General features: G+C 42.5%; 1 protein-coding gene across 3 annotated transcripts in view; it reads right to left on the reverse strand.

Moving 5' to 3' along the window:
* ppp2r3b (protein phosphatase 2, regulatory subunit B'', beta) overlaps nt 1–20,953 on the reverse strand; it is a 159,203-nt gene that overhangs the window by 80,937 nt on the left and 57,313 nt on the right. The window contains exon 1 of one of the 3 annotated variants that reach the window (XM_070892500.1): nt 19,680–20,259. The exons of the other annotated variants lie outside the window; for them this stretch is intronic. Within the exon in view, the coding sequence (XP_070748601.1) occupies nt 19,680–19,811 (132 nt within the window). The 5' untranslated portion in view covers nt 19,812–20,259. Of the gene's footprint in view, nt 1–19,679; nt 20,260–20,953 lie in introns of those variants that run through there. 3 annotated transcript variants of the gene reach the window in all.

Here is a 20,953-nt window from a genome sequence, read left to right on the forward strand (position 1 = left end):
TCACAATTTCTTATACATATTAAGGGCTGCCACTGAGTGCAGGTGTTTAAACTCCATGCCCCCATTGCTGCTGAAGATCCATCTTAGCCATGTCATAAAAACTGAACAGATCTTGGTGTACTCAGTGAGACGTACAAGGAGAGTGAAAAAGAGATTTCATATCCTTATACCATATAATGAGACTTTTCAGATGGATTTCTTCGTAGGTGTAGTATTAATTTGCTTATTCCAAGAGTTATTCCACAATATTACAATTTTGAATCTCAGTGCAAAATCCTTCATCAGTCTTGCATCATGATTTATTCAAAGTACTGTATGTATGCTTTTAATTAATCATTAATGCAGAATCACTGCCTTTACAACAAGTGAGAGAGATGAAAACAAATTGAACAGTTTTCCCTTTGGGAAAGTTTTATAACAATTCTGTTTCTCTTAGAACAGAACATGCTGTCTTAGAAATGGGGATTTTATTAAGTTTGCAACTGTGCTCAAGAGTTCCTTCATAATGGCAGTAATGCTAGAATATGGATCTTCATCATCCCCCCACACACACACAAATGGATCAGGTGGTGAATGTCACTAACATAAGCACTTGCTTACCTACGTAATTACGAACTGAAAATGTACAAAATGAATCATTAGTTGTAATTGACTGCATGCCTGTACATTTTGCTGTACAAGTTATGTTTCAAATGCACAAAGTGAAGGATAAATTAAGTAACTACAGACCAGTCAGTTTAACTTCAGTTATGGGCTAATTCTTGGAAATCTATTATTTAAGATCAAATTAGTCAGAATTTAGGAATGCATGGGATAATCAAGGGCAACCAGCATAGATTTATTAAAAGGATGTCAGGTTTGATCAATTTAATAGAGGTTTGTGACCAATTTGAAAACGAAAGGAATACAGTGACGATTAGTACGCTAGTTGAAAGTTGAAAGTTGATTGTCGAATAGGAATAAAGGGTTCAGGTTAATGGGTATTGCTTGGATGGAGAAGGTTTGGATGATTTACCAAGGAGGTCAGTGTGGGGCCCACTTTTCTTAATATACATGTAATTTGGACTTAAAATAGAGAGCCAGTATTGAAACGTGCTGGTAACACAAAGGTAGTGGATTTGTCAAAAAGCAAAGCTCACTGGATAAGTGCTATACATTTTGGGGGAAAATAAGGAATGAGAGAATACACTCAATGGAAAGATGCGAATGAGCAGAGAGACATGAAGATTCCCACACAAAATGTCTTCAATGTGCAAGAGCAGACAGATGAAGTCAAAAAAAGGCCAATAGCATTTTGGGTTTTATAATATGGGTATAGAGTACAAAACCAGAGATGTAAAATAAGTATATAGAATGCAATGGTTCGGTCACAGTTGCAAATACTGTGCAATTTTAGATGCCCCATTATAGAAAGGATATCAAACCCACAGAGCATACAGCATAGATTCAAAGGATTCCAGAGATAGGAAACTGTAGTTATGAGGAGACTGTAGTTAATGGAGCAGAGAAGGGGTAAAAAAGGAAATTTAAAATAAAATTTTTTAACGTTATGAATACAAAAAAATTATAGTGCAGATTAAATTGAGTTTTGATAGAGTGAATCATCATCATCATCATCATCATAGGCAGTCCCTCAGGATCGAGGAAGACTTACTTCCACTCTTAGCAAGATAGAGTGAATAGGGAAAGTGTGAATAGGGAAGTAAATGACAAAGGGTCGTCAATTTAAAATTACCAGTGAAAAAGTGATGAAAAGGGTTAGAGAAATTTCTCCATGCAAGAAAGAAAGACTTGGATTACTATAGTGCCTTTCATGACCACCGGACATCTCAAAGTGCTTTACAGCCAATAAAGTACTTTTGGAGTGTAGTCACTGTTGCAATATAATGTAATGACTTGTTGTATATGGAATGCTTTGCTACAGGGAGATATTACATTTCAAGGGAGAAGTGGGTAAGTATATGAGTTATGGGGAGAAAATGGGCAGTGGGATTTGTTTTGGATTGCTGTAGCAAACAGGCAACACAGACACAATGAACTGAATGGCTTAATTCTGTGCTAGAAGACTTAATCCCTTTCTCCCAGTTTCTGTTGCATCTGCTCTCATTTTGTGTAATGGCACTTCTGAAATATATTCCTTTTCCACCCACAAGAGGTTTTTCCTCAGCTATGGTTAACCATGTCTGCCCCATTGCCTGTAATTCTGCTATGACCTCCTATCCCTCCCATCATCAAAAGGCTCCCCCATTCTTAGCTTCCAAACTCATTTTAAATCACAGATCATCTTCCAGCACCTAAAATTGAGCACATCTCCCTTTCATCATCATCATTATCATCATAGGCAGTCCCTCGGGAATCGAGGAAGACTTGCTTCCACTCTGAGCATGAGTCCTTAGGTGGCTGAAACAGTCTAATACGAGAACCACAGTCCCTGTCACAGGTGGGACAGATAGTCATTGAAGGAAAGGGTGGATGGGACAGGTTTGCCGTACGCTCTTTCCGCTGCCTGCGCTTGATTTCTGCATGCTCTCGGCGATGAGACTCGAGGTGCTCAGTGCCCTCCCGGATGCACTTTCTCCACTTAGGGCGGTCTTTGGCCAGGACTCCCAGGTGTCATTGGGGATGTTGCACTTTATTAGGGAGGCTTTGAGGGTGTCCTTATAACGTTTCCTCTGCCCACCTTTGGCTCGTTTGCCGTAAAGGAGAGCGCTTGCTTTGGGAGTCTCGCGTTTGGCATGTGAACAATGTGGCCTGCCCAGTGGAGCTGATCAAGTGTGGTCAGTGCTTCAATGCTGGGGATGTTGGCCTCGTCGAGGACGCTAATGTTGGTGCGTCTGTCCTCCCAGGGGATTTGTAGGATCTTGCGGAGACATCGTTGGTGATATTTCTCCAGTGACTTGAGGTGTCTACTGTACATGTCTCTGAGCCATACAGGACGGCAGGTATTACTAAAGCCCTTAGACCATGAGCTCGGTGGCAGATGTGAGGGCCTGGTCTTCGAACATTCTTTTCCTCAGGTGGCCGAAGGCTGCACTGGCACACTGGAGGCAGTGTTGAATCTCGTCATCAATGACTGCTCTTGTTGATAAGAGGCTCCCGAGGTATGGGAAATGGTCCACGTTGTCCAGGGCCTTTACCCTGGCCAGGACACCTGTATTAATTATCCCATCAGGTTGTGACACTTCAAAAATAAAAATGTTCTCAGGATGTGGGCAAGGCTGTATTTATTGCCAATTTGGAGAAGGTGGTGGACCTACTCCTTGAACCACCCCTGTAACCACAGCAGAAGCAACATCTGTTTAGTCCTCTCTCCCCACAACATTGTCCAGGGACTAAAAAAACTTCCATATGATACAGCAATTTACATATACTGTCATAAACCTATTATACTATATACACCGCTTATGGCGTGTTCTCCTCTGTGCTGTATGTTGGAGACACTCAATGCAGATTTGGTGACTGCTTTATTGAACATCTGGATTCTGTCCACAAATGCAATCCCAGTCTCCCCACAGCTCTCACCAAGTCCCTCTACCATTCAGGCTTTGATTTTTCCTTCTTTGGTCTCCGACACCGTTCCAACTATACTTAATGAAAACGTCAGGAACAGTATCTCATCTGACTCTCAGGCACTCAACATGTACTGGAGCAACTTCTGATCTTAGCTGTTGTGTCCATTTTCTGGCATACTTCTCCCACCCAGCTGCCAATTCATCTCCCTCCATTTTAGAGTGTGCTCTTCAGGGTACTTGTTTGCCATGCTGAGCCATTTTCATGGCCTTTTGTTGTTTAGTGCCTTTTCACTTCCTCACACAGATGATCTTTGTGGATCAAATATCACCTAAGCTTTAAAAAAAATTACTCACAGCTATTAAATGCATTAATTGCCTTGGTGACAGAAGTCAACATTCTCGACTCTTGACATCTATCTGTGGTTTTCTTTTCGCCTTCATTTTCTTCAGTCCTGTAAAAGCACCGAGTTTATCTTTGTTTCCCAAAGATTATTGCACAAGGGTCAGCTGAATGGCACTGAAATTCACACTGATTAGATTTAATTTACAAATTCTAGAATATGAGAGGTAAAAAAGTTGCGAAAAGCGTAGTACACTTTGAGCTGTCCTTAATAAACTCTCAATCTTACCAAGGCCTCCAGTTTCCAATTCTGATGAACACCTGAAGCGTCCCGGCCAATACTTATCCATCAATCAACATCACTAAAACAGATTATCTGGTCATTATTACATAGCTGTTTGTGAGAGCTTGCTGTGCGACCTGCTGTCTATTCCCAGCTTTTTCTATTTTTATTTCTAAATAAAACTCCCTCCCCAACAGCACTGTGGGAGTACCTTCACCACACTGACTGCAGCCGTTCAAGGCGGCGGTTCATCACCACCTTCTCAAGGGAAATTAGGGATGGGCAATAAAAGCCGGCCTTGCCAGCGATGCCCACATCCCAGGAACAAATAAAAAAAAGTTAGTATCACTTCAGCTATTTAATCATCTTCTGTTTTCGATTGAAGACCTCACATGTCGTTTTACTCCCTTTTACACGTGCAAGATTTTATTCCCTTCTTCGTTTTTTCCCATTTTAAATGTTGTTCATTTGTAATTTCTTCCAGTTCTGATGAAGGGTCTATATGCGTTGATGCTGACGTAACTTACTGAATGTGTCAAGCATTTTTTGTTCTTGTAATAAAAATAAGTGTTTGTTTTCGCATAAATTTTAGAAATGAATGCTGAAACACCAGTAACAGAACAAATCTGATGTTGAATTATGAAACCTAAAGCCATGGATGGAGGCAGTGCTCAATCTCAAATTGACATCAGCTCTCTGAAGTTCTTCAACTGATAGAAGCTGGGAGTAGGAAGAGGCATGAAGCTTTACCTATTTTACAGTGAATGATATACATTCCACTATGGCAAGGTACCATTTTGAACAGGAGCAAATTTTTGCTCCTACAAGTGAGGTGGCTAGCATGATTGCTGATGAGCAAAGAACATTTGTCTCCAAGACCATTTCTGAGGCTTGGGAAGGTTTTATTCCTCCTCTTCCCACCACTATTCACCCCCCTTAACAAATGATCGGCTTGTACATCTCATTTTTACAAAAAGTGTGTAAACGTTAGTAATACAAAAAGGTAAACTATCTATTCTGTATAATAAACATGACTAAACATCATAAAGCACCCGAAACAGTGTTTTTGAGGGGAGGGATGGTACAAGAAGAAAAAGTGGGAAGCCAATACTTCTGAAACTAAAACTTAACTCAACTCATGAACAAGTTAATTTCCAACTGCATTAATAAGTAGCAAGGTTAAATACATGTCTATAAAATGATACCTATGCAACACAACAAGTCTAGAGTTGCTAAAAAAAAAGGGCCATCTCAAAATAGTTCTTCCAATTTAGTTAGGTGGCGATGGGAAAAGGTGATGTCATGCAAGGTTTGTGGTGAACAAATATTAAGGACCTGTGCCAGTTCAGTAAATCACTAGACTCTACATACAAGCACACACCAACTGTGGTGCTCCAATATCCCCCACCATTCTCTCCATACAAAGCAATCGGATAGAGCACAGGCCAGGGAGGTGGTTGAGAAAGACAATAGTTTGGTCCATCAGGTCGAGATAAAACATGAACAAAGCTTGATTATAATATTGTAACCTGAACCCACAGTGAAGATCATGGCTCATTATTTTACACAATGTATATACAATTATTGATCCTCCAGAGTAATTAAAAATGTGAGAATCAAGAGTTCAAAGAGATCAGAAACTGCAGAAACGTAGTAGGGGGCGGAAGGAGTTTATTCATTTTTAAGTGTTTATTTTGAAGTAGCATGGTAAACACTGAGCAACTAAGGCACTCCACATCAACAATGTGGCTACATGTGTAGGCAAGAGGATGGGTACTCTGCAACAAATAGTTCACTACCTAACCCCTCAAAGTCTCTCGCTCGAGACTCAAATCAGGAGAGTGATGGAATATTCGACAATTGCCTGGACGGGTGCAGCTGCAACAACACATGGGGGCCAAGTTTCAGCTTGAGTTGCTCCTGTTTTTTTTGGAGCAACTGGTTTAGAATGGAGTATCTTAGAAATTTGAATTCTCGGCATTTAGTTTGCTCCAGTTCTAGTCAGTTAGAACAGTTTCACTTTGGAACAGAATTTTTTTTTCAAAAGGGGGTGTGTCCGGCCACTTACGCCTCTTTTCAAAGTTTAGGCAGTGAAAACTTACTCCAAACTAACTTAGAATGGAGTAAGTGAAGATTTCTGTATGTTCGAAAAAACCTTGTCTACACTTTAGAAAATCAGGCGTAGGTTACAAATTAGGCGTAGGGAATGGGGGGGGGTTAAAGGGAAGTTTACAAACATTAAACACTTCAGTTTTACAAATAAAGAGCCATCATCAATAATAAATGATAAATATATCAATAAATCAACCAATAAATCAATTTAAAAAAAATTTATAAAAAATATATTTTTTTAAAAAATCAATAAATAAAACATTTTCTACTTACCTGCAGCACCGGGAGTCCTCCAACAGCGTGCTGGGACGGCCCCCCCAGTGTGTCTCTGTCAGTGTCTATATCTCTCTGTCTGTCTGAGTGTGTGTCTCTCACTCTCTGTCTGTCAGTGTCTGTGTTTCTGACAGTGAGGGGAGCGGGAGAAGGGGGGTGGGGGGGGGAGGAAGGAGGAGGGAGGTAGAGTGGGGTGGTGTGGGGGTAGAGGGAGGTGGGGTGGGGGGTGGGAGGAGGAGGGGGGTGGGAGGAGGAGGGGGGTGGGGTGAGGAGGGGGGTGGGGAGGAGGGAGGAGGAGGGGGTTGGGGAGGAGGGAGGAGGAGGGGGTTGGGGAGGAGGGAGGAGGGGGGTGGGGTGGGGGGGGAGGAGGGGGGTGGGGTGGGGGGGGAGTAGAGGGAGGAGGAGGATGGGGGGGGAAAAGAGGGGGTGGAGGTGGAGGAGAAGGAGAAGGGGGGGGAGAGGGGGAGAAGGGAGAGAGGAGGGAGGGAGGGAAGGAGAGAGGAGGGAGGGAGAGAGGAGGGAGGGAGGGAAGGAGATAGGAGGGAGGGAGGGAAGGAGATAGGAGGGAGGGAGGGAAGGAGAGAGGAGGGAGGGAGGGAAGGAGATAGGAGGGAGGGAGGGAAGGAGATAGGAAGGAGGGAGGGAAGGAGATAGGAGGGAGGGAGGGAAGGAGAGAGGAGGGAGGGAGGGAAGGTGAGAGGAGGGAGGGAGGGAAGGAGAGAGGAGGGAAGGAGAGAGGAGGGAGGGAGGGAAGGAGAGAGGAGGGAGGGAGGGAGGGGAAGGGAGAGAAGGAGGCTGAACGGCCGGGCCTAAGACTTCGGGCTGGATTTACAGGTTGGTGGTGTCGCGGAGGTCCTGGGGGGGGGGCACGGAGGTCCTGGGGGACGGGACGGAGGTCGGGTCGCCGGGACGGGGACGGATCGCCGGGGGGGGGGGGAAGTCCGGTCCGGTCAGGTAGGAGGAGCCTTATCCACGCAGCCCCAGTGAGGCCATTCGGCCAGGGCTAGGGGCTGCGTGCTTCGGGCCCCTCCCACAGTTTTGGGCGCCTGAAAATGAGAATGTGTAAAAGGGTTGCGAAAGTGGTAGATGGCTAGAGAAGGTGGCAAAAGGATGGAGATAGGGAATCATGGGAAAATAGCTAAAGAAATAGTCAAGATGCAGACAACTGCAGAATCAACAGAAAAAAAAGGGGTTACCAAGAGTTGAAGTTGAGGTTAGACACGGGTCATGAGAAAGCCCAAGGCAGCACAAAGAAAGAAAGCAATTCTAGATAGGAAGGGAAAAGTAATAGCTTCTACTGATAAGGAGGAAGAGAAACTAATTGGGTTCTTTACTGATAAGGAAAGACAGTGTAGCAAAACTATAACTAACCTACCTGACACCAGCCCTAATTGGGAGACTTTCTTGCCTGCCATTGGACGTACTCGGGGGGGGGGGGGCAGAAAGGGATTGGATATACCAAGTGCTAATCAAATGTGTTCCGTTTTGAAAATGTATATCTACTGTGCTTTTCGCGCTGAAAAGGGACTTGTCCAGGGGAAGGTAAACAGGCTCTGATTGAGAGTGTTCCTTTGTCTTGACAAGTCCCAGCCGGAGAATCTTCAGAAAAGGCAAGAGGTGTTCGCGTCAGTGTATTCGCTGAAACAGATTGAGGGAAAAAGAAACCGTATTAACATTTGGTGTCAGAAGTGGGATCTCAACGGACGGCTGCCGAAAGCTTGCGAATTAAGAGCCAGACTAGCCTTGGACGAGACGGGAGGAAAGTGGCCACTGGAGTGAGTACCCTTTAAAATACCACTTCAGTTTCCTTCAGTTCCAAAAGTCTGAGGAAAGTTTGGCCACTCGCTGGTTCTCAGGTAGCGTCTGAACGAGATCCAGGTCAATCTGGCGAATACCTTTTAACTTAGGAAATAAGTATCCAAGTCAGGTACGACGTCGACTTTGTATATCACTTAGTCCGTCTAGGCGCTGATTGGACTTAAATCGTGTGGCGACGCGGAGGATAGGGAAATAGACAATCGCGCGGCGACGCGAATTGGAAAATCGCGAGGCGACGCGGAAGAAAAGGGAAATTGTGCAGAACTAAATCGCGGGGCGACGCGAGGAATTGTGTAAGGATAAAAGGAATTGTGTAAGGATAAAATTGGGCAATCATGGATCCAAAAATAGAGGCGGCCAAAGAAAAAATTTCATTAATAAGCTTTGTTGAATGAAGAGAGACTTTTGTGAATGTCTGTTTTTGAATGAGAGTACTTGTGTGATTTTTTTTGACTGCGGAATGAATTTTCATGTTTTTTTTTAAAAAGCCTGTTTGGAGGAGTGAAGCAGCTGTTTGCTTATTTTAGCTCCACCCACTTCTCCAAACAGAGTGAAAGTTTTTTCAACCCTTTGTAGTGTTGTTCTGTATGTGGGAAGTTTTAAGACATTTTAAGTTAGAAACACAGGTGTGGATTTATTCGGATGATAAGTTACGGAGCTAGGAAATGCACAAAGGATAGGTTTGTTGAGTAAAAGATAAAAAATACATGGTCCCGGTGGTTGAAAAAAAAAAAGAATTTATTTGACACGCTCACTTACTTGTCGAAAGAAAACATGCAATGATTGATTACATTGGGTTGAAAGACATAAATTTAGTCTCGGAATGAGACAAAGAATGCCTTTTAAAAAAAGCTTCTAGCTCAAAAAAAGTTTTAAATAAAGATTGAAATTACAAAGTTTGAATTGGGATTTTGAGATATTCAGAGAAGGCACAGCAAAATACTGAGGTGCATTCAAAAAAAATTATTAAATTAAATCTGATCTCTTAAAGAAAAAAGGAGATATAAAACTAAAAGGTTTGGAAACAATCTAGAAATACCTTCAGGGATCAGGTCAAACTCCTGGGCGAGTGGCGAGCTATCCGCGAAGGTGTAAAAGGGACTTTTGAAAAATGTTAAAAACAGCAAGCTTTAGCAGTTTAGAAGAGACATTTTAACGACTTTGAAACTGGAGCATTTTGAGATAACGAAAAGCAACCAAAGCCTAATTGCTGGACTCCATTCAAGTTATGGAGAAAAGAAAAAGATAAAGACGCCACTTTGAAAGTAAACAAATGATTTTAAATTAATTGATGGAGTCACGAGCCCTCCGTGTAAAATACAAAACCTAATTTGAAGAAAGGAGATCTGAAAAAAAAGATGTAACGTAATAAATAAGTGCTGAAAAAAATGTGTTTGTGATGGAAAAAGACATAACTTACTAAATACTAGTTGATGTTTGCTGTGAAAAAGATATTGGTTTAATTAGGAAAAGGAAAAAAAATTGGAAGAGGTAAAAGACACTCTACAGTGATAATGATTTTAAATTATGAGAAAGTTTCACTCCAGTTTGAAAGATTTCCAAAATGGACGTTGTTTATCAAGAAAAGTCCCGAACAGTCTAAACAAGCAGGAGGGTTTTGAAAATAACGAGGAGAAAAGATCTAAGCTATGCGAACTCAGCACAGAAAAAAAAACTGGGAATTAGAGAATCTTACTGAATTTTAAAATTCTTATAGAAAATGGAACTGGCACGGATGTTTAGATTTTGTGCCGAGAGAGAAATAAAACACAAGATTTGCCCAGTGAACGGGACCGTAAAATAAAATGAAATGTTAGAATGTACACAGCGTGTGTGAAAATGGGATTTCAGTAAACAAAATAGCTATTAAAAATGTGTGGTCTCGTTTTAAATCAATCAAAAAAAAATCTTTGGCAATTAGAAGTTAAGAAAACCTTGAAGTTTACTCTAAAATGCCGTCTTCCCTGATGAGAAGACTTTTATTATGACGGCTTTACAAATGATTTCTGCATTTTTTAACGGATTCCTAATTTCTAACAAGTTTTGAAGGCACAAAGACTCAAAAAAAAAAAAATTTTCGGATGATTACGTGAAGTCACGTAATGACATCAGGCTTTCTTACAAACCTGTAAAGGAGTTAACCCTTTCCATTGACAGCTGTTTTATACTGGACATTATCAATTTGGATTTCTTAATAGAATAAAAAAAAGACTCACCTAACAGAGGAAATGGTGCGATAGTCAGAATAAAAATAAAAACAGAACTAGCCTATGTAATAATACTCGCCTGATACAAATAAAAGAAAGATACTAAAACAAAACAAATTCAAGAGTTAAAAGCTAAGATAAATAAGCTGGAAGAGATTTAAAAAAAAACGGGGCCAGACGGATAGTGCAGTGCGCAGCCATAGCACCATCACCTATGGCAATAGAGCCAATGTACCCCACGGTGGGTGAGTGTAGTCTACAAACCCAACCTAACTTTACCTCCGATTTCACAGAGTGACCGCAACATGCATGGATAAAAGATGAGTAGACCAGAACCTAACACCTGGTGACGACCAGGCTATCTGTTTAAAATTTGCAGATAAAACACTCACCGAGATGGGACCGCAGCGGCTACTTCGACTCTGGAGACTCAGGATACTGGGAACCTTGAGGCCCACGCAGGCACTGGATAATACAGATGGACTACGAGAGATATAGCACACGCAGGAAAGACACAACTACATGAACTAGCTTTGTTTAATTTGACTGCCGAAATATGCAACCCAGCAGCCAAGGACTGGAGCAAGGACAGAACTTATTTTAACGCATGGCTATGTATAGTGTATTAATTAAGGTTGTAATGTAGCAAGCTGCCGATGCCATGGGCGCCAGTATATTCCGAGGACAGGAGCAAGTTCATAGGACCAAAAGGGGAAGGGCGCAGAAATCCAACTGGATGGAATTTCAGTTCTAGAAGCTCATGCCTGGGCGGACGAAGCTGCAAACAAGCAGCCAAATCCACCCCGCAAGAGAAACAGAAGGGTGGGAAGAGAACGGAGCAAAAAGGGGGTGGGGCCCCAGGATGTTTAGGGAAACTGGCCAGTGGGATAAAATAAAGACCAAGGGAGGTCTCTGGAATATAAGGTGTATGTCCTGAAGCGTGACACGGTTATAACACGGAGAAGCCGGTATTGATCATGCGCAGCGCAAACAAGAAGGAATACAACCTAAAAAGGGGGGCTAGTAATAAAAGAATCTAAAGAAAGGATATAATTTGGGGTGCGTCAGCGACTACTTATCCTAAACCTAATGGATATCATTTTTCCTAGCTTCTGTGGGAATGAAACTATACCAGAACCTGGCACAACAGATCCTCAAAGGCCCGGAACCCACTACCCTGAGATTTAATGTCAGAAATGGAACAGGGCAAGGTCGAAAAAAAAAGGGGAATACTGGAAACACTAGGCACGGGTTATGCGGCAAGGGTTATGACGATGAATTGCATAGGCCTGTAGGCAATATACGACCGGGTTAACAACTTAATGGCGTAGTCTTGAGTGGTTTAGTGGGGAGGGACTTGGATAACCAAGCCCTACAAGCGCGGTTGGGAGATGGCGCGGAAGGGGAATTGTTACAAGTGGCCCATACATTGCCGAAATGCCAAGAAAATAAAATTGATCCACGCAATGGGGAAAGATATAAGTAAACGATTACAGGCTGAGATAATTTGCTCCGGGTATGGGGCCTGGATATTAAGTGAGGTACAACATAATTTGGAGCAACTCCAGAATGGAGACATACCAGATTGGATTCCGAACAGCATACTTAACAATTGGACTTTAGATTAAAAAAAATGAATAACACATGCGAGGTACGAAGGAATAGTCATGCATGGGTGCCGAAATTCAGATGTATTACTGGGCGGGTGAATATGATCGGATTTATGTTGTCCATACCACAGTATGATGTAACAAAGGGAGACCCCCTATATCAGATCGATAATATTGGTGAAGTGAGAAACCAAACTCAGTTACGTTACCATCAGCCTGCCAGACGGGCAATTAAAATTAATGAAACCAAAGGCATTGATATAACTGACTGCTATAAAATTAAAAAAGTGGTTTTATGTCGAGATACGCCACGAATGACGAATGATGATTGCAGATTCCACCAAACAAACGGATGCATGCTGAGTATCACTCCTCTCGAACACGATCTTGAGACCATCGCTGCCCCGCAAGGGAACGGAGAGTGATGTGCGAGCACGGGGGCAGTCAACTTAACCATTAAGACCAGGGGAGGAGTCACCCCCTGTGTCCTCATTACTCCTAACTTCTGCTTCAGACCCAAGGGAGAAATAGACATAGACAGATATTATATACATCCCGAGACAACGGAAATCATCGACAGAACAATCACGGATACCCTCCGAGAAGGGTACGAAGAGGCGGTATGGGAACCGCAAGGCAAACAGATACCGGAACTAAATGAGGAACAATTACGTTTGATGCAAGGAATCCAGAATCAAAAGACGACAGTATGTCCGGCTGATGGAAGAAATAGACAACTTACAGAGAGACACTAACGCAATGCTGGCTGATCAGCCCTGGTACTCAAAGCTGTGGGACATTGGACTTAATATTCAAATTCACCCATGGATAATAATAATATCACATGTACTTGTAGTAATACAGGGTCTGGTTCTGATGGTCATGATGGGATTAACATGTGCACGAATTAAACAGGCCAAACGATAAGTCAGGGCACGCACTATGATTAAGGCCATAAGGGATGAAAATTTAAGCAGTCCTATAGGAAGGACTTATTTTATATAGCTCTGTGGGAAGATTTCAGGAGTCCCGAAGCTTGGGAGATGGCCACCCAGGTGAACGAACCTATCTGGAACTTGCCTTCAGGGAGATAGTTATTGGGAAATATGGCCAGCTTGGCGTATAGCCAAGGGCCAAAAGGGGGGAAATGCAAGAGAAAAATTTGGCATTAGGGGTACCAGTGGGATAAGGGTTAAAGTGCTGGTTCCTGCACTGGCCCATAAGGAGACAAAAGGCCTCTCTTCGGCCTTGTACCAAGGCTCCAGAAGTTATCAATTCAATAATATTCCGACAGGATACGATGTGAGAACCTAAACAGACATTGATAAGACCTTGCGAAGAGGCTCGAGGCGGACTCACAGACAACAAGGAGGATCAGGAAAGAGAATGCGCACGGCTGAACGCGATACTCCTGGAATAAGCACCAGGGTTATCATGGAATGATAAAAGGGGGGAATGAGAATGTGTAAAAGGGTTGCGAAAGTGGTAGATGGCTAGAGAAGGTGGCAAAAGGATGGAGATAGGGAATCATGGGAAAATAGCTAAAGAAATGGTCAAGATGCAGACAACTGCAGAATCAACAGAAAAAAAAGGGGTTACCAAGAGTTGAAGTTGAGGTTAGACACGGGTCATGAGAAAGCCCAAGGCAGCACAAAGAAAGAAAGCAATTCTCAATAGGAAGAGAAAAGTAATAGCTTCTACTGATAAGGAGGAAGAGAAACTAATTGGGTTATTTACTAATAAGGAAAGACAGTGTAGCAAAGCTATAACTAACCTACCTGACACCAGCCCTAATTGGGAGACTTTCTTGCCTGCCATTGGACGTACTCGTGGGGGGGGGAGGCAGAAAGGGATTGGATAGACCAAGTGCTAATCAAATGTGTTCTGTTTTGAAAATGTATATCTACTGTGCTTTTCGCGCTGAAAAGGGACTTGTCCAGGGGAAGGTAAACAGGCTCTGATTGAGAGTGTTCCTTTGTCTTGATAAGTCCTGGCCGGAGAATCTTTAATAAAGGTCCTTTACAGAAAAGGCAAGAGGTGTTCGCGTCAGTGTATTCGCTGAAACAGATTGAGGGAAAAAGAATCCGTATTAACAAAGCTACTGCACATGCGCGCCCACTGTAGCGCACATGTACAGAGGTCCCGGCACTATTTTCAGCGCAGGGACCTGGCTCCGCCCCCCACAATTCGTGCTGTGCCGCGCCCAGCTGCAGAGGACCTGCAGGGAGCCGGAGAATAGGTAAGTTTTTTTTAGGCGCACTTTCGCGAAAAACGGGCGTCCAGGTCGGGCTGCGCCGTTTTAGGCGCGGCCCGAAACTTGGGACCATGAAGCGGACATAATGCAGAATAGAGCAGTCTGCTTGCTCGGCATCGCAGACATTGGGCTCAAATGTCAACACCCGCACCCCGCCCCTCAGAACTACCAGCATACTGCAACTGCAGGATAACTTCCCAATTCACCAAACTCGTACCTCACAGTCCTGCAATGTGCCGCCAACAAGGAAAAGAGCAACAATATCAAGGGAATACAATCACACGCCATGTCACACACCACCCGGACTTGGATATACATCACCATTTCTTTCATTGTTGTGCCAAAGTCCTGGCATTCACTACCTAACACCATCATCACGGAAGCACCATCAGCAGTTCAAGGAGATCCACATTCACTTTCTCAGGGAAACAAGAAAAAAAATGCAGCTCTGGCAAAATCCAGTGTACAAATAAATAAAAACGTGCAACAATAACGACAATGAAGGATTACTGACCACCGCAATCAAAAGTTTAGAGCAACAACCCAGCTTTTAATATTTACTTTTCCCTTTATGTTGTTGCTGTTTGTTTTTGTTGGGGTAAAATTCTGTGGCCAAAGTGAGGTATACCAATTTTGGAGATTGAAATCTTTCCACTGGGGGACCAAGTCCCATCATCAATGATTCTCGGATCCGGCATAACTTGTCCAATACAACATAAAGCTCTCTGTCCCCCTACTTCAGCAGTGCAACTTGTATCACTTTGAATATGACTCTCCAAGAGTGAAACGGTCAATCTGTGCTGCGAGCACATACCCACCAGGTACTGGAACGAAACTGTCTGAATTACATTCACATTGAAACCTTGCATTGAATCAGAGTTAAAGTTGTCCTTAGATCTTATTAGATAAAACAAGTTGACTAACCCGAAAGATTGACTTCTCAAAGCCATTTCTTAACGTCCTCCGACTCTACTATATCTGTGCCTTTGGAATGCTCTACCAAAAAAGCTTTGTTCTGGCTGTATTGCTAATCCCTGCCCTGCATTCAAAAGCATACTAAAAGCCCACTTCTTAGGCTAAATTCTCTTCACTAAATTCCTCCTTTGTCTGCTCAGTGACCACATCATGACGTGTTTATCTGTTCATGAATGGAAGAAGCTCTCTGTAAATACAAAACTGTAGTTGGTCCAAAAAAACAATCGAATGAATATCCACTGGTCACTGCATTTGCCATTGATAAAAATATTTAATGTATGAGAATTATGTTATTAAATAATATCACACACAAGGACATACCCAAGAACATGATTTAAGTGCTTTTGCATCCTGTAGCACAAACTCAGTAAATCCCTTCCTTGACCTGCATCCTCTGGCATCACTTTCAAAAACTCCAAGTCAACAAGAAAATCATCATTTATAACAATTCACATATTTCTCAAAACATTACTCTCAATTTATGGGCTCAAATTTGGCCAGGAGTTGCTGCGTTTTTTTGGAGCAAATTGATTTTTCTGGAGTATCTTAAAAATCCCCATTTTGCACATTCAATTTGCGCCAGTGTAAGTGAGTTAGTTAAGGATTTTTTTTTAGTTTCGTTTAATTTTGTTCAAAAGGGGGCGTTACCAGCCACCTACGCCCATTTTGGCCATTTATGCCACTTTGCACAGCTAATAATTACTCCAAACTAACTTAGGCCAGCGTATGTGGCCACTTGTGGCCGCACAGAAAGCCCTTGCGGAGTGTTAATAAATAAGCGCATGTAGGTACTTAATGACTTGACTAAAGAATAGGATCAAACAGCTATACAGGACATATGACAAACTTCACAAAGTTAATTTACTATACAACAGAAGCATTCATGGAAGCTTAAACTACAAAAATAAAAGTAGAGACAAAACATATTTACATAATTTTTTCAAAATATCCAAATAAAAAAATAGAAGTACCTCCTGCTCGTAATTCTTATGTTCTTATGTAACATAGAAACATAGAAAATAAGTGCAGGAGCAGGCCATTCGGCCCTTCGAGCCTGCACCGCCATTCAATATGATCATGGCTGATCATGCAACCTCAGTACCCCACCCCTGCCTTCTCTCCATACCCCCGATCCCTTTAGCTGTAAGGGCCATATCTAACTCCCTTGTGAATATGTCCAACGAACTGGACTCAACAACTTTCTGTGGCAGAGAATTCCACAGGTTCACAACTCTGAGGTGAAAAAGTTTCTCCTCATCTCGGTCCTATATGGCTTACCCCTTATCTTTAAACTGTGACCCCTGGTTCTGGACTTCCCCAACATGTAGGAAATTATTTTCATCAACAGTGTTAAGGAAAATCTTGAGTAAGCTCATTAAAATTGCTGGCTACACAGTTATCACCCCCTACCTTCCCCCACCATCAAAATTCTCCTCACTATACAAAACACAACCATCAATAATAAATAAAAAATAAAACTTAAGTCCTACCTTTCTAACTCAGCCCGAGAAGTCAACGAGCTGGCCGGTGCGGGAGGCCACTTGGCCGGGGATAGGAGCGGGACTCTCTCTATGACGTGCAGCAGCCCGGCGCGTGTTGTGAGGCCACTCGGTCTGGGATAGGGGCGGGACATTGGGTCCCACGCTGCAGAGGAGCTACTGCACATGCGCAAAACCTCCAGTGCACATGCGTTGAGCTGCCGGCACTCTTAAGCACAGGGACCTAACTCCGCCCCCTAACTGAATTGCCATGCCACGCCAAGCCATGGGAGAGGCCACAAAGCGGCCAGAATCCAAGGACAACTTTTTGGCGCCGTTTTTATCCTAGGAAGTTGGCGCATCTCACGTGAGTGCGCCAAAAAAAACGGGTGGGCCAAATTTGGGCCCAATAATTCACAATCTTAACCTCTTAATAGATGAAGTAATTTGACTGCCTCAGTAGCAGAAATTGCAAGCCCAGGACCTACTAGTTTTGTGGTCAGACTGGCAGAAAACAATTTTTTGAAGTTTTGTATTCGATTTCTGCTACTTTAATGTAACAATGGTCTGGTTCTAGTGGGCATGCACGAGCAGTTTGGTTCCAAGTACAAATTTAGCAACTGCAAAACCTTTACAAGGATGAGCACCAGTTCAGGTACAAAACAAATTCTATTACTTTATAATAGCTTCAGCAACACGTTTTGGAATAATAAGATGCCAGTAGTATCCAGGCGCATTAATTTCTGCTTGCTACCCAACAAAGTTAGTTTGCGGCTGGTGAGGTTCTGCATCATTATTTTTATGTAAGTGATCAGAAACAGAAAAGACACATTGAATTGCTCTGAAAAATGGAACACTTCACACCACTGCATTATTACAGCCTATATTAACAGATATACCTTTAAATAATTACAAATTTGCAACCTACAAAACCCTCACACTAAACATATTGCAAACCCAAATGCTCACTTTCTGATCACTATCGTTTAGGTTCTTACTGAACTACCATGAAGACTATATTAAAGTTTGTCTTTTTAAGAGAGTGTTTGAACAAAAAAGGTGAAAGTAAAACCAAACCACTTCATAAGGAAACAATTTCCCAAGGTGCTTCTCAGGAGTCTTTGACAAAAATTGACACCATGGCAAAGGAGAAGATATTAGGACAGGTGACTAAAAGCTTTGTCAAAGAGGTAGATTTTAAGGAGCATTTTAAAGGGGAGAGAGAGAGGGGGGGGGGAGGTGGAGAGGTTTAGGCAGGGAATACCAGAGCTCAGGGCCTCAACAGTTGAACAGAATCTCCAATGGTGGAGCTAAGGCATTGGGGGATGCAAGAGAGTCCAGAAGTGGAGGACTGCAGCGTTCTCGGAGGTTGGTATGGCTGGAGTAGGTTACAGAGATAGGAAAGGAGAGGCCATGGAGGGATTTGGACATAAGAATGAGAATTTTAAGTTCAAGGCATTGGTGGACTGAGAGCCAAAGTGGGTCAGTGGGCACAGGGATGATGTTATGGAGTTGGTCTTTGTGATGGAAAAGATATGGGTTTGGAAACTCAGCTCATGGTCAAATAACACGCCAAGGTTGCAAACAGTCTGGTTCAATCGGAGACAGGGCCCAGGGAGGGGGATGGAATCGGTGGGTAGGAAACAGAGTTTTTGACGGGGTCCAAAAGCTATGGCTTTGGACTTCCCAATGTTTAAAATGGAGGAAATTTTGTCTGATCCAAGGATGCCGGTCAAGCAGTCTGACAATACAGAGGCAGAGGAAAAGTCAAGCGAGGTGGTGATGTAGTAGAGCTACCATTTCCTTTTTGAATCACATAGCAGCTTTCTCAGCAATGTAAATATGGCAATAAATAATGGTCTAGATTTTGCAGTCAGCGGCGAGCGAATGAACGTTACTCGTCGTTCAGTGTGCTTTCAACGGCAGACAGTATCTTTGTGCACTTTTGCATGGCAACTTAGGGTAATTACAGATCCATCTCAGCGTGGCGCCCTCTTCCAGGGGAGCTTGGACCTGTGCAAGCAGACCGCCCAAAGAAATATCTTAAAATGAAAGCAACGGATTATTGGAGTCCCCAGTTATGGCCAAATAAGAATGCAGGCAGTTTAAAGACTCAAATACACTGACATACAAACAGAATTCCTAACTTGTCAAATAAAAAGGAGACGTCATCAGAAAATAACGATGAACAGTGATGCTGCCTGTGGATACAATGGACTACAGGGTATGACATGGTTTCAATTTCCCACGTGACGAGGCCAGTATTAGGAACACGCTGAGCGCGACAACCAAGAATTACAGGGAGGGGAGGGAAAGACTGGAGAAAACACAAACAGTAAATGCAGCTTATTCAGGCACAGCAGGCATTTAGTGACTGCACTGCTCAGCTTTCCAAATGCCTATCATTTCCCACAGGTTCATCAAAGATCTCTCTGCCTAACATTTTAAGAAAAAAAATATACCTTGTAAAAAATAAATCTTTGTGGCCATTTGCAATGTTTAATATCAGTGCAGAAATTTTAATTTTTTTTTGCTGAAACAACTTGGAAATTTACACAATAAGTTTGATAATTGAGTACCATTTAACAATTTCTTACAATAATTTACTTCAAAATATGATTTTTTTTTAAAATGCAATTATTTGCTTACTGACAAGCAAGGTCACTAATTAATTTTAAGCAACTAAGTCATTCACTTTTTCCAATATACAGTTTACTATCGAGTCCCGAGTCACTATAATTCTCATATTGTATTTACAAACCTCACACCATAGTTTTGCTATGCCTTAAAATTAAACTGATAGAAACACAGCATAACCTGCACTTGCTGAAAAGCCTTCAGCCTCTTCTTGAATCTTGATGGAAAGACAAGGTCACATCCCCGGGCCAGCAAAGCCAATTCTTTCCTCAGGTCTGGATCTTGGCGCAGTGAAGTGTCCTTTATCATCATTGTCGAAGATAGGATGTACAAGAGTATTTCGAAAAAGAAATCCAGATAAAAACGAACTATGAATCGTGGCTGCAGAAAAACAGCTCCCTTGCAGTTTTATCAAATCCACTCTTGAACTCACACCACCATCTGTGATTCTGTGCTTCGATACTCAGTAGACTCAACATACTGCTCCATACATCACGGGGTCTTGTCTTAGGCAATGTACTGATACTGGAAAGTCACTTTGGGGCCTGCCCTTTTGCAGCCCACATTCCAAAGTCTTAATGGGTGGTTATGAAAAGAAACAAACCTGTTGTTTGGGACCTAGTCGTGCAGACACAAGCGACAATCAATCCAGCCAAAAACTACGGGGATGTAAGAGAATGCTCAGAGGCTCAGCTTTCACAGCAGCCTCGACAGCCACTTTCCTTCAGTTACACACTACAGAGGGTAGCTCGATTGACTGAAATTTCCAGCTGTGGGCCAATGCTTCAGTCAGGTCAATCAAACAAGCTTCACTTGCCTTGTTGATTCACCCTCTAAATGTGGCCTCCAGCACGCGAGCAAGAGTTGTAACTGCGTCATTCGTGTTATCAATAGACCACCTGTTAAACGACAGCAGTAGCAGCCCTGGGGAGAACAGTTTTCTTTCTGGTTACAATGCCTGCTTTACAGTAAATTCTTACGCTAGAACAAGAAAGCAAATCCCAATGCTCTGTTTTTTTTTGTTGCTTTATTTTTGCAGTTTAACTGTCCAGCCTAATGGTTATGGTGTCAAGTAGAATATGTCAATATAGCATAGAATGTTTTAACATTTGAAATGTACTAAATTCTGCAAGATAGGCAATAATGGTTGTAAAACTGATTGTGGATCTAGTAACCCCAACGAATTCAGTAAACTAGCATGTGTGTACTCTGTAATGCATAACTGTTGCAGGTAGAATCCCATGTGTCAGAGTTACAAACCAGGAGGGGAAACTCGAGCTGATTACACCCCACTTCTTACTCAGCCATGGGGCCAAATTTTAGTATCCAAATGCAGCAGAAGTATTTCAACTAAAAAAATTAAAAAGCACATTTTATTATTTCCGTGTCTTGTACAAATTCAACATCACCTCCTTGTTTTTAAATTAAATGCCTCATGTGTAAAATTTAGAATC

Source organism: Pristiophorus japonicus, chromosome 10, assembly GCF_044704955.1.
Source record: "Pristiophorus japonicus isolate sPriJap1 chromosome 10, sPriJap1.hap1, whole genome shotgun sequence".
NCBI lineage: Eukaryota > Metazoa > Chordata > Chondrichthyes > Pristiophoridae > Pristiophorus > Pristiophorus japonicus.